The 13,223-nt window shown below is 41.4% G+C and overlaps 2 protein-coding genes across 4 annotated transcripts; one reads left to right on the forward strand and one right to left on the reverse strand.

Moving 5' to 3' along the window:
* Positions 1–1,216: 1,216 nt before the first annotated feature.
* LOC125540101 (putative bifunctional dihydrofolate reductase-thymidylate synthase) lies at positions 1,217–8,548 on the reverse strand. 2 transcript variants are annotated; one of them, XM_048703690.2, is made up of 12 exons: positions 8,347–8,527; positions 7,794–7,850; positions 6,796–7,313; positions 6,293–6,692; positions 6,167–6,211; positions 5,061–5,126; positions 4,418–4,479; positions 4,263–4,337; positions 4,011–4,176; positions 3,440–3,563; positions 1,678–1,784; positions 1,217–1,547 (listed from the first exon to the last, which is right to left on the reverse strand). In XM_048703690.2, exons 2-12 carry the CDS (start codon positions 7,848–7,850, stop codon positions 1,437–1,439), a joined length of 1,731 nt encoding a protein of 576 aa, XP_048559647.1. In that variant the 5' UTR covers positions 8,347–8,527; the 3' UTR covers positions 1,217–1,436. The 2 variants fall into 2 exon arrangements, with proteins under 2 accessions (XP_048559647.1, XP_048559648.1); XM_048703691.2 differs by lacking the exon at positions 7,794–7,850 and having other exon boundaries at positions 8,347–8,548.
* Positions 8,549–8,665: 117 nt separating this feature from the next.
* On the forward strand, positions 8,666–10,957 carry LOC125540104 (meiotically up-regulated protein). 2 transcript variants are annotated; one of them, XM_048703693.2, is made up of 7 exons: positions 8,666–8,903; positions 8,996–9,032; positions 9,451–9,536; positions 9,703–9,798; positions 9,905–10,064; positions 10,274–10,427; positions 10,565–10,957. In XM_048703693.2, exons 1-7 carry the CDS (start codon positions 8,871–8,873, stop codon positions 10,644–10,646), a joined length of 648 nt encoding a protein of 215 aa, XP_048559650.1. In that variant the 5' UTR covers positions 8,666–8,870; the 3' UTR covers positions 10,647–10,957. The 2 variants fall into 2 exon arrangements, with proteins under 2 accessions (XP_048559650.1, XP_048559649.1); XM_048703692.2 differs by having other exon boundaries at positions 8,727–8,903; positions 10,533–10,957.
* Positions 10,958–13,223: the final 2,266 nt, after the last annotated feature.

Below are 13,223 nucleotides of genomic sequence, written 5' to 3' on the forward strand. Positions count from 1 at the left end.
GCGGTTACCAATTCGGCAACCAATACAACAGTTGCTCACATCTCCCCCCAACGGCGCATGTACTTGTGTCCCTTGTAAGTTGTGACACTACATATACTCAACTTATCAATAAAGGATTCTTTTACATCATTATCAATTTTCTGAGCAATTTACTTTAAATTGGGAGGACTAATTTATTTTGTGCATTAAATATATGGCGATTGAAAACTAATGTAAAATGTGGAATTTATAAATGGCAATGGCACAATGAAGGATCAATGTTATACGTTAGACACGAAAAAAATCATCTCTTAGCTCAGTGAAGAAATACATCTATCTCCTTCCTCTCTCATCCCACATTTGAGTTGACTATAAATGGTGTATTTCACACATGCAAAAAATAATAAAAGGTTTCTAAGCATGTATAAGTGTTGATTGCAATTTTTTTAGATTAAAGGGTTGCTGATTACATCACCCGCAAAAAAGGAGTGTTGATTACATGATTGATCTACATGCTCGACCATTGATGGGCCGCACAAAATTCCGTTAATGTGATAGAGAAGTACACTGGGGTCAAAATTCCTATCAAATTCACCGCGAATATTAAGAAAATGTTCCTTACAGAGGACCTAGGTAAGTATACATCGGCTACCGAATTCGTAGACATGGTGGAATATGCAAAGGGTTCGACGGCTTCTCGGCAAGGTTGTGTAACTTTTGCCGAATGTCCATTAATATTTTCAACATGTGTTAACATTTTGTTCCGTGTTGACTTTGGTCGAATCTTATGCCAATCAACAGACTTCCTCTGGTTTTAACAGCCTATAAAAAAAGTTACCTTTGCGTGAAGCTCATTCCGGCTGTATAGTCACGAACATCGAATTAGTGCGTCCGTGATTCGTAAAGCAGCACCTTTTTGGCGGAATGAATATGCTTTGGAAAGGCGCTAAGCACTGTTTGTTTTCTTAGCAGTTAAGAAGCTTTGTGAATTGTGAGCCTGTGATGAATCCGTCCCCGACCTTGCTTGGTTTCTCTCGAAGGCCTTTTGTCATTCGACTGAGTAGTTTGTTCGACAGTGGAGGCCACAGCTGACCTCCCTTGTCTGATATGGAAATTGATGGCGTGGATGCAACCAGAGCTGACGACAACGACGACGACCTGAGGAGCATGACCCTGCCATCATCGCGAATCACTGCACCCACACTGCCAAGAACCTAAAACTTCGGAAAATGCAAAATGAGAAATAAACAACTCGCTAGTCGCTACTGGTAGCAACCAACCAAGATCTCACTATTTTGCATACATTCGCCAGCCAGCTTATGCCATGGTGAGGGATCCACCAAAGGCATCAATCGCTCGGTGAAAAAGGTTGCCTAGAGATTCTGTCATGAATCACGGTTTAACAAAGGCATCACCATCAACAATACATATTGCATGCTGGATGCTAACTCCTTAGTTTATACTGCCATCTTCATCTCTATCTTCTGGTGAGGGTCGTAGGAGACCAGCTTGAAGTCCGATGCGACGAATGAGTCTATATCCTTCTTCAGGGGGTTTATCTTCAGAATCTGCAAATGACATCCGTGTCAAACAGACATAGTCAGATAAACAGATTACTCAGATGCAGAGGCGGAGTCAGCAACTGTCCCCGGCTGCTTTTCGTACAACAAGGTTACGCTCTGCTTGAGGAATGCTTACAGGAAATGGCTTGGGCTGCTTCTGAAGTTGTTCCTCCAAGGCTTGGACGTGCGTGCTGTAGACATGGGCGTCGCCTATCACATGGACAAACTCTCCAGGAGAAAGATCTGCACACGCACCAAGTGTCAGGATCCAACAACTTGTATACACATCTCTGAGAAAACGTTTCTTTTGGTTTACTGGATTGTTCTTTATATTTTCAGGACGAAGGGGAAGAGTAACATGTGTTATCCGAGTTGTTAGCAAATAGCAACTCAATGCAAAACATATGAGATAAAACCAATAATTAAAAGAAGATGCGATGCTCCTTGCAGTAGCATGCTAAGAATATTTCATATGGAATTTTGCAAATGACTAAATGACTGAGGCATATGTCCTTGGTAAAGAACACTTTGGAATTGTTGATAAAGTTATAGATTAGCAGGTTGAAAGTTACTACCTCTGTAAACCGATATAAAACGCTTTAGGTCACTAGTTTACAGAGGGGGTATTATCCTTCAAACTGGTCATACCAAACAAACTATGGTTTTCGCAAACGCGCAACTATTCAGGACTGCTATTGTTGGGCATTTGAATATGCCGCAGGTTACATCTCTAATTCTCTATCATAAATCTGAAATTTCTGAGAACGCTTTTGACAAGATTATGCACAAAGCACTGTTTGAAAAAAAACAGTATATAATTGTTTTGGGCATAAGTCATAAGTGGATGGGTTTGGATTGTGGAAAGTCTTTTTTCTGTCACCCGCATCAATCTCAAGGTGTGTCTGACAAGTCTTTCATCCGCAGAGTCACGTCCAATAATGGTACTAATAGAATTCAGATTACTTTGCAACAGACTTATGGTTCTGCTGAGATACCTGAAACTGTTGGATAACTATATAGGTCTTTCTGCACATTCATCTATAGGTAATGGGATTTCTGCACTCTTATTCATCTACTTAATAGGTAATGGGATTTATGGACTCCTTTGGAGGGGCCTGTGTGAGGGCAGTCTGTTGGGCCTCAAGTCCCTGTGAATTATTCTCCACTGTCAAAGAGAAAAATATGACTGTACAGCAGGTGGCCCAGCGAGAACAGTTGATCTTCAGCTGAGGAAATTTTGTTGAATCTTACACACCATACTGGCAAAGGATTCTTCATGAAGGAGCATAGACTACTCGGAGATCAGGATTATTCAATTTTGAAGGGACCACACATAGCACCCGAAATTGTTAAAAGAAACCTTGAAAGATGAACTTGACAGGCAGAGGCAGTAGGCATCGAGCCGCTACTTCCAGCGGTGCATAGCACCTAAAGGCGGGCGTTGTATTTTGGGTTGTTAGATGCATTTATGGCATGTAAATAACTTTTTATATCTCCCAATACATCCAGATGCAAGGCTTTATGTTTATTCAGGAAAAAAATTGGTTGTCCACAGAGGAAAAGGAAAATGTTATTGTAAGCTTCAATCATGGTGAGACATAGCCTGTTATAGGTCGTATTTTCCCCCACTTATTGCAGCCCTTTTAGTTTCACATAATTATAAACTAGAATCTACTCTTTTTTTAAGAAACGAAATGACTTTGAATCTATGCAAACTAACTAGTTCCAAGTGACAACAAAATGACAGCATATAGAACAAGCAAAACGCCAAGTCTTCAACAACAACAAACCAAATTGTCATGAAACAAAAGTAAACAAGCTAGAATTTTAATATGATTTCCAAGCCTTAGCAAATAAAAGAGATTGACAAAAAAGAAGTCAAGAAGTAAAAAACTTACCACAAACTTGTGCAAGCATACACGTCAGAAGAGAATATGATGCAATGTTGAATGGTACACCAAGCCCCATGTCAGCTGAACGTTGATACATCTGACAGGATAATTCTCCATTCTCGACATAAAACTGCAAGACAAGATATAAATATGATATCTAAATAAGCTGCTAAGAGAAGAAAATGGCACATTAACTGTTTATAGAAGCAATGATAAGGGGAAATGATTTATAAAACCAACCATTTTCAACAAAATACCCATGTCTGAAAACATCATACTAGTCCACTTACAAGCAGATATAGAGGCAATGGAGCTTTTTTTTTCTTTTGCGAAATACAGTAAATGTATTTACAAACAGGGAAAAGAAAGCAATCTACAATCCTCAAAGAGGACAGCCTTAGTCTATAGGCAACTTCCACGAGAAAACATAGGAGCAATTTAATACAGATAAAATGGTTACTACAGTCATGTGCAGAATTGCAGCCACCTAATGATGTATACAATACAACTTCATACCAAAACATAAGGATTTCCGGATAACAAAAGTAATAAGGAAAAGTTACACTAAGTTACTAACCTGTGCAAACATGTGGCAAGGTGGCAGTGCCATCTTCTTGAGATCTGTTGGATTCCATGCAGACATAATGATACGCCTATCGTCAGGGTTATTCTTGATCTTGTTAATGACATCAGCTAACTGATCAAAACCTTTCCCCGTGTAATCAGCATGCATGTCAGTATATCTGTGAAATATGTTAAGACAGTTTAGAACACAGTAAGACAGGCACAGTTAAGGAACAAGAGAGTTCTTAAACCAATGTAAGCTTACTCAGCACCGAAGTGTCTCCACTGAAATCCATAAACTGGTCCCAAGTCACCCTCCTCTCTTTGTGATAGACCAATACTAGAAAATATGCCAGGCAGATCAAAGTTTAGGATGTTATGCTGTTTTATTTCTGTGCAGTTATACCCAAGAGATGTTACCTGTCAAGATACTCCCTTGACGCATTGCCATCCCATATACGAATATTTTTTTCCTGTAAAACCTGTAAATAAAAATTTATGGACACTGTCATGAAAAGGGGGACCATCGATGCATTACAGCAATATTGACCTACTATCTAGTCCTGAAATGCAGCAAACAGGCTAAAACTCAAATAGCTAACAAGGATACAATCGTTTAGAAGCTCGAAAGAGTTGACCCAAACAGCTTAAACACACGAGTTACCTTCAAATATTAAATAACATGAATAGCCAGTAAAATAACATGCATGCGATCACCTATTTGTATCCGGTTGGAAAAAAAAACTTGACGGACACCTGAAGTGTTTAAATTTCTGTAAGAGGATTATTCAGAAAAGGCTAGTCCCAAAATGTACTTGATTACACATGGGCGTAATTGCAGAGATGCTCCACGAAGCACGTTCTAAGGTGAACACCACAATATGCTATGAAGGAGCATCCATAATCAGAAATATGTCAGTGGCCACAGAGTGCATACTCCATGAGGAAGGTTCATTGCCTGTCTTTTTTACCATCATGCAGCCAAGACACCAATCCCAAAAGTTGCTATTCAACATGTAAACTTAAGAACTGCGCAACTCAACGAAAATAAATATTCAAATACCTTTGCATTCGTTGAGCCACTGATGAACCACAACAGTTCTTCAAGAACACCACGCCAAAACACCCTCTAGAAAAACCATATAAAAAAACAAAACAATGCATTAAAGATCAAGGTAAAATATTCTGCTCTCTGAATATATAAACCAGGCCACAGAGGAGATAATACCCAAAACTGTGTGATGTCTGAAACTCATAGAACAATACATTTGCATGTTTGGTCACGAATAAGTGCAATTGATAATAGGGATGCAAGCAGCAGCCCACTTGCCCTGTGAAACTCCTCAATTAGTGCAGTGGCAGCAAAATTAATACTAGCGAGTACTGGGTTTCGGGATATGCGTCTAGCCACTTGCGTCCCTAATTGATAAAAAAGAATCTTACGATCTAATTGGTATCCAGTTTTTGCAATTGACTGGACCATGGGACTTAAGAGCTAGGATGTAAGGATCTCATAGCATGTGAGTGTCTAAGATTATACTGGTAAAGATAAAAAAAATACTTCAGAACTGTCTGAGCTTAAGAAAAACAAATACTGATGTCCAACAATAAAGATCGCAGCTATCTTCTCAGGTTCCTATAGGAATTGAACTGGTTCCTTTCAAATTATGACAAAATTATTATGAAGTAAATGTGTAATAAATTCCAGAATTTTTTGTGCGTTTGAGAAACTGGGGTTCCGTGGTATAAATTTTATGCATGAAGTACATACAGGAGATAGATTAACCAAAATCAACAAGTTACTGCAAATCTCTAAGCGATATCATGCTTGGCATGCATTTGAACAAAATTAACTAGCCTGATGCAATTGCCATTTCTTAAACTTGAAAAGGCTGGTATTTTTATCAATTGACAATTTATCCATGCTTTCTTTCCTTCAAATAAAATATCACCAAAATAATACTCCCTCCGTCCCAAAATAAGTGACTCAAAAGTTTGTACTAACTTTAGTATAAAGTTAATACAAACTTGCGTCACTTATTTTGGGAAGGAGGGAGTAGAACCAAAGAGCATTGCAGTCTGGACTTCCTCTAGCAAGCACACTGACTTCAGTATTGTTATGTTCGAAAATTAAAAGTGCATATATTCAACAAAGAGCATACGTAATACCTTTGTTGTAAGTAATGGAAAATTCTTCCTCAAGTTAAACCGCATCTGGTAAGAAGAAAACAAATATTAGCTTTCTTTCCATCATCAAATCTAAATAGAAATACTGAAAAAAATTGGGGACAGCACCTGACAACCAAATTTTGATATTGTTCCTGTTCCTGTTCTGTCATTTTTCCGAGCACCACTTCGTAGTATATCTTGAACAAGATTGAGATACTGATACTCATCATGCTTTTCGAAGATCATTTTTGGTAGAAATGAAAAATTCTGAATTTCAAACTTTTCCTTCTTAGCATCATTGCTGGTTAATTCACTGGGATTTGAATCATTAGCCTCTTCCGCTGACTTTCTAACACGAACAAAGGTCGCGAAAGAATGCCTAATGTTGTTCTCCACAACTGGAGAAGATGAATACCATGGGTGGAAGACCAATGGATCAATAGGAGGAATGAAAGTATCACACTCAATGGTGGACTCTATGTCAGTAAGATGGATGGCCTCACATGCAGATGCATTTAGCGATTCCCTGCATAAAAAAAATGTGATTGAAGTGAACACCAGACATGATGCCAGAACAGCTAGAAACAATGTGCATCAAAGAAATATTCCAGGAAAAGCGAATAACTCACCTCAGTACCTGGCCACCCCCTATTAGAAAGGCTTTCTCAATTGTTGAGCTGTAGGGAGCTGATGCTAGTAGTTCTAGGGAAGAATCCAAGCTTCCACAGGTGACAACATTTTCAACAGTTGCATAATCAGAACTGCCCGAACGAGTCAGTATAACATTCAAGCGACCGGGCAATGGCCTAAACTTAGTGGGTATGCTTTCCCATGTTTTCCTTCCCATTATAACAGCATTTTTCTTTGATGGGTCTGCTGTAGCCATTGTGAGATCCTTAAAAAACTTAAGGTCACTAGGCAGCTTCCATGGCAATGCTCCGTCCTTCCCAATGCCCATCTCACGGGTAGCAGCAACCACAACTTGATATTTTCTCTGAATATCACTGTGTGAATTGCCATTTGTGACACCTGCCATCATTCGAGATTGATGGAAGCAGGAAGACTTCAGTTTGTTGATGGCCTCAAGAGATTTATGCCTTGTCCAATGAGAAATTGTGGTGGTACGCGTGCTCAAAAATGGTGTGGCCTGAATGCGAGGAAGCAACGTATAAGAACCAAGTCAGCATAGAAAGCAGCGGACTGACACATATATAAGTAGACAACATCCTAGAAGAACTAAAGAGCTATCGAACAGATACCAAGAACCTCTGGACACTGAACCCCAATGTTTCAGGGCATAATGCAGACAGGGGCCAGAATCTATAACTAGCTCGATTCTCACAGAACAAGGGGAATAATCACTATTTCAGCTTGAATAAAATTTGGGGTTGTGGTATCTGTTGCGTTTACTTTATCACAAAAAGAGGGGCCAACAAGCACTGGCCCATAAAAATCAAGGAAGCAACTGAATGCAACTACTCCAATTATTCTACAATGTTTAATTTATGAGTACACTACACAAAACTCCAAGTTTTCAGCAATAAACTGTTGCAGAAGAAGTGAAAAACTTGCAGAACCGTGTTAAAATGTAAAGGTAATGGCAGGTAATGTAGATGGTGTACTTAACGGTCGTGTATAGAGTGGAGATGCCGGCTCGCGCGCTGAGTAGCTTTGATGATAGCATCTGTACCAGGAACTACCAATAAAGATGGGCACGATCGTTGATGTTAAAATAATTGAGGCAACTCTAACAACTGAGAAATGAGGGGGAAAACAAAGAGAGCTAGCATGCTCGGCTGCTCCTCGATGAAACTAAATCGGGATAAAACCATCCTTTACGCCGAGAATAAATCCTAAACTGCCCAATCAATCGGTTCGCGGCGTCGGAGCAGTTGGTAACAGTCGAGAGCTTGAAACCAGTGCTCAAGTTCTCTGGAACAGACGCGGATCGAACATCACTGGCACAGGGAGGAGCCACCGAGCATCCCCCTTGTGCAATCACAAGGGAAAACAAGAATCTGGCCGCAGCATCGCCGCTTCAGAGCATATGCTTCCATCGACAAGTAGAAAAATACTACATATACCCAGGCACATCCGGCAAATCTACCGCTGATTATGCCGAGATTTGCGAGGGGAGGAGCGCAGCGCGGCGGCGGGGGCGGAAGTTGAGGCGTACGTACCGAGACCGTGCCCGGCTTGCCCCGGTGGCTGCTGAGACGGCGCCCCCGGTGCCGCGCGCGCTCGCCGCCGGTGGGGAGGAGGAAGAGGAGGAGGGGGCAGGCGTCGGCTGTCGTTGGCGTTTTTGGGCGGGGGCGGCGGGAAACCAGCGCGCGCAAACCCTAGCGAAGCGGCTGAAAACTCCCTCCGTGACCGTGTCCGTCTCTCGCTCCCTGACGTCACCCCGAGCACCGCGGTCCCACCTGTAATCTCCCGGCCTGTCAGTTGTCCGGGCCCACCTGTCAGTCGCGGCCCGCGGGCCTTGGTAGTAAGAAAAGGGAACCAACCGAGCCACTGGGCCGCCGGGGAGAGGCTTGCGTTTGCGTTGCGTGCTGAGGAGCGGAGGAGGCAGGAGCCGGCGTCGTGTTTGAGTAGGAGTAGGATAAGCGGATTGCTCTCTCGCCTGTGGGGATTTCCGGCGAGAAGGACTCGAGGCGAGCGGATCGAGAGCGCCCGCCCGCCCGCCCGACCTCGCCGATCAGCCGCGATGAACTGCGAGACGTGCCACCTCAACGAACTGGTCAGATCCGATCCGATCCGACCCCCCCTCCTCCTTCCCCCCTGATGATTTCTCCTTGCTTTCCTAACGAATTCAGGCCTTCTTGCTTGTAGGAGCTGGAGCCGCTGGAGATCAAAGACGTGCTGCGATGTAAGTTCTAGTTTTTCCCCTTCGATCCCCTCTTCCATGCTTCTGCTCCACTGTTCCAATTTTTGCCTTCTTGTGTTCCCTCTTTTACTAGTTTAGTAGTAGCCGAAATCTACTCTTTGATACTGATGTACTGAATAGTAGCAGTAGTAGTTTAATTTACCAGTATATCGTGGCCCCGTTATTTATGTCCTAGTCTGATTAGTTGCAACTACTGTACTGATGTGCCGGAGATTGATTCCCTGAGCTCCTTGTTTCATGTTGGCATTTGCACTTGTGCAAAAGGAAAACTGAAGCAATTGCATTCCTCTCTGCAATTAGTCTTCAAACGGACCAGTTATAACAAACGTGTCTGCTATTCTTTTTAGTGTGGTTCTCTTTACTCTGTTCCTAATGATTATCGTGTATGAATCTGTTGCAGGCATCTTGCACACTATATTCTTTCATCGAACCCTCACTCTTGTCCGGCCCAAGGATGTTGACTGCGACCTCTTTGAGATCACATATGTGAGTATTACTGAATAGCTGCAGTAACTCTTATCTCCTCCATGTATTTGGTGTTGCAGACAATATTACTTAGCTCCAAGATATATGCTGGTGTGCTCCATGATATTATTTGACCTGCTCCAACTAAAAGAACCATCGTTGATGTCATTTGTGTTTGTGTGGTCAGGTTCAATGTGGACTTGCAGAACTAGAAAAGGAGGTTGATGAAAAGATCAACCAGTTCATTGCTTGGGCAGAAAAGCATCCAAATCGGAAAAGCCAGGTTGTTCGATAAGGCTGAACAACATATTTCTACTATTTGCATATATTTCTACTATTTGCATGTTTTTTTATTATTTTCGTTTTAACACATGGTAGCTGAATATCAGGTGTGCCTCTCTTTCTTCGATGAGAAGAACAAGCACCCAGGCTGGTTCAGCAGCAAGACTGAGAGGGTTTTCTGGGAACAATGGTTCATCAATTTGCATGTCACAAGCCCTAAAGGGCAAGGCAAATCACGTGGCTACAAAGCACCGGCAAATACTAAAGGTAGTTCCATTTTCATTGACAGGGTCTGTTTCATGGCTCCTCGCTAGGGCTCAAACCTAGGTTGAGGGTGTGTGTCTCCATGCTCTCTGCCACTCTGGACTCGTAGGAATAGTTTTGCTAATTATGTCATCTTCGGGATGGTATTGCTTATGAGCATATAACAAATCAGTTACAACTTGTTGTTAACTTGCGATGATATGTGCCCTCAGGACAAGCATTGGAAGAGACCAGCTCAAGACGTGATGCGCTAAGCTTGCTGATCCAAGAAGTCCTGTTCCAGATCATTAACTACGCCAATGAGAAAAAAGACCATATTCCTCCAATCTCCGACAGAATATTCAATCATGAGATTTTGGTCCCCAGGTGCGTTCAGTTTTATACTTGACTATTTTAACCGGCAACCTTCTTTGATACTGAGTAGTCTCTGCAAGTTTGTTGGGATTATTTCATCACTATCTGAATCTCCAGGTGACACCTTTTCCTTGGACGTGTGTTCACAGCTCTTCTGATTCCGTATTCGGGTGGAACGCCGACGTTCTTCGGAGGGCATTGAGTAGTGGACATTCGTACTCACTGAACTGAAGATCTTTGTTAGAAACTGCACTAAACGAAGATGTTGGTATCGGTGTGCTACCTTTCATGGTGATAAGACGTTGCCCCTTTCTCACCTCTCCATTGATCGTTTGGTTATAAGACGTCGTCAGAGCTGCTGACTCATGGAAGCAATGTTGTGTACAGAATAATGTAGAACTGCCAGTGAACTGACTCTCTTACCCATCCAATCATGTAATTCCCACTTGTTTAGCTGTAAATATTTCTCTTGACAATCTGTGTCCAAAAAATATTACCATGTTATTATGCAGATGTGAAAAATATGTGCATTCCGGATGTTATGTGCAGTGGTGTTTATTCGGTGTGCTGACATAAGGAAGAAAACTGGGGTAGGAAGCTGTTTTGACTGATTATATTGCCACTTTTAGGCCCCGTTCGGGGCAATGCGCCAGCTCCTTGAAATCCGCGGATCTGCGGAGCATCGTTTTGCCCGCTCTAAGACTTTTCACTGCAGCTCCGTCCGCGCGGAGCAGCGGGAGCGGAGCAGTGGAGGGGATGGACACCAAACGGGGCCTTAGATTGGACAAAACACAATTTTCATCTGGAAATGTTGTTCGGAGATAGGAAGATAGAGAGAGTGTATCATGTGCACCTCGAGTTTTTTCTGCAAACCGGTGCACCAAACCTACAATCCATGTCAAAACTTTCCCAAGGAAATATGAAGATAATTAGGTACATAGACGTAGCATATATACTTATCATGTCACAAATATTTTGATTATAAGTTCAACTCAACTTGAGAACAAAAGTAATAAAACATTTTAGTGTACAAAAATAGTAAATTTTGAAAATGTAATGTTAACGGGTCGATTCATGGCCTACTTGAAATTGATAACAAGTATTCCCTCTGTAAACAAATATAAGAGCGTTTAGATCACTACTTTAGTAATCTAAACACTCTTATATTTCTTTATGGAGGGAGTATTAAACATTAATAGAATGATTTGTCATTTCTGCTTCTCGATGTCGAACTAATTTATAATTGAAATTCAATGGCATGACAAATAGACATTGTGTTTTATGTAATCTTAGGTTTTTCTGAACTTTTTGTCATAATTGTACAACGGCCGGTTGCACAACTCTCGATGCATAGGATAATATAGCCTAGTTGGATTACTAGACCCTTCAAAGTTCAAACACGTCTGGATCAATAAGTCGCGTCGAGAAAGAACAATAAGAAATTTACTTAGGTAAAAGATAGGGGAAATCCATACCACAAGCAGGGTAACTCTTTGATTGTTCAACTAAAAAAACAAGAGTTGCAAGAGTTTTCATTCTTATTGGCTTAAAAAACATACGTACAAGGGGAATGAAAGAAAAAGAGGAAGTCGAAGAAACTAGCATTAATATTGCAAATTACAACACAATGCATCGAAGGACTCCCAAAGAAAATGAAAGAAAATACAAACAAGTCCTTCCCTTTTGCACACAGGACCTCGGAAAATGACACATTAAACACAATCCATTGATTAAGCAACATGCTACCTTCGGAGATGCTGGGGCTACCATTCTGACCACAACCTTTGCGACGCTAGGCAAGGGGAAGAGGGTCTCACTGACTAAGAGGTTGGAGATGGAAGCAAAGGGGGTCTGCTAGGTTGATCAATATTCAACGATCAACCATCGCTATCCATAATACACAACGACGACATCTGATGATTGGATCAACAACTCCGGCTAGCGACATCGATGTTGTGATCAAATATAGACGAAGACCATTTGAGACAACTCTCCTACCAAAACTTTGAGCTAGATATGAGAAAATTGGGCATAGATATGCTTTCGCCTGTCCTTCTGTCACCGTGACGACGAAGAAATAAGGGAGGTGGCTACATTAGCTCGATCTAGCCGACCACCAAGTTTTCAGTCGGAGCTCCCATCAGATCCACCTCCATTAGTTTTTCGTTCACCTTGGAAGATGACATGGAGATGTAAATGTGGCCACCGAACACATCTCGCCAACGCCAGTGAGAAACTCCAAAATGGCATAACGATAGATATCAGTGCTAAGGTAAACCCTTACCTAAACCAAGACCCACTACATGCAACGGCGATCCAACCTTGTCTCCGATCTTGACTCCATCTAACAATGTCATCATAGGAGAATGATAGAGGAGTCAGGGGATTATAGGCGACACTCAACTAGCGGAAAGAGGAGTGAGAAAGAAAGAATGCAAATGAGAGCAGGAGCGTCTACGTTTCGCTTCTAGGGAGATAGATGAATGACTCACCTCGAGCGGCGTTGTAGTGGGTCGGACCATTAGTTGTTGCAAACGTTAGTTTAGTTTGTTCATTTGTTTTTCCTTTTTTTTTCTTTTTTACTCGTGTTTGCATTTTGAAACATAAATTAAATTACAGGTTTTAAAATACTTCCACCACACAATTTTAAAATTTCCCATACAATTCAAAAGAATTTTCACGCATTTAAAAATTTGTTCATGACATTATATTAAAAAATTCAAGAAAATATTACATGTTTCATGTTTTTTAATGTTTGTGAAACCATTTAAAATCATGAAATATATGTTTCATGTTTTTTAATGTTTG

Source organism: Triticum urartu, chromosome 2A (assembly GCF_056163025.1).
Source record: "Triticum urartu cultivar PI428250 chromosome 2A, HENAU_Tu73, whole genome shotgun sequence".
In the NCBI taxonomy this organism is placed as follows: Eukaryota; Viridiplantae; Streptophyta; class Magnoliopsida; order Poales; family Poaceae; genus Triticum; species Triticum urartu.

Coding starts and splice junctions, on each gene's coding strand:
- LOC125540101 (XM_048703690.2), bottom strand. CDS start 7,850: ATGCTATCATCAAAGCTACTCAGCGCGCGAGCCGGCATCTCCACTCTA. Junction 6,212..6,292: donor TATCAAAATTTGGTTGTCAG/GTGCTGTCCCCA, acceptor TCTTCTTACCAG/ATGCGGTTTAACTTGAGGAA. Junction 4,480..5,060: donor GTGGCTCAACGAATGCAAAG/GTATTTGAATAT, acceptor TTTTATTTACAG/GTTTTACAGGAAAAAAATAT.
- LOC125540104 (XM_048703693.2), top strand. CDS start 8,871: ATGAACTGCGAGACGTGCCACCTCAACGAACTG. Junction 8,904..8,995: donor CGTGCCACCTCAACGAACTG/GTCAGATCCGAT, acceptor TCTTGCTTGTAG/GAGCTGGAGCCGCTGGAGAT. Junction 9,033..9,450: donor GATCAAAGACGTGCTGCGAT/GTAAGTTCTAGT, acceptor AATCTGTTGCAG/GCATCTTGCACACTATATTC.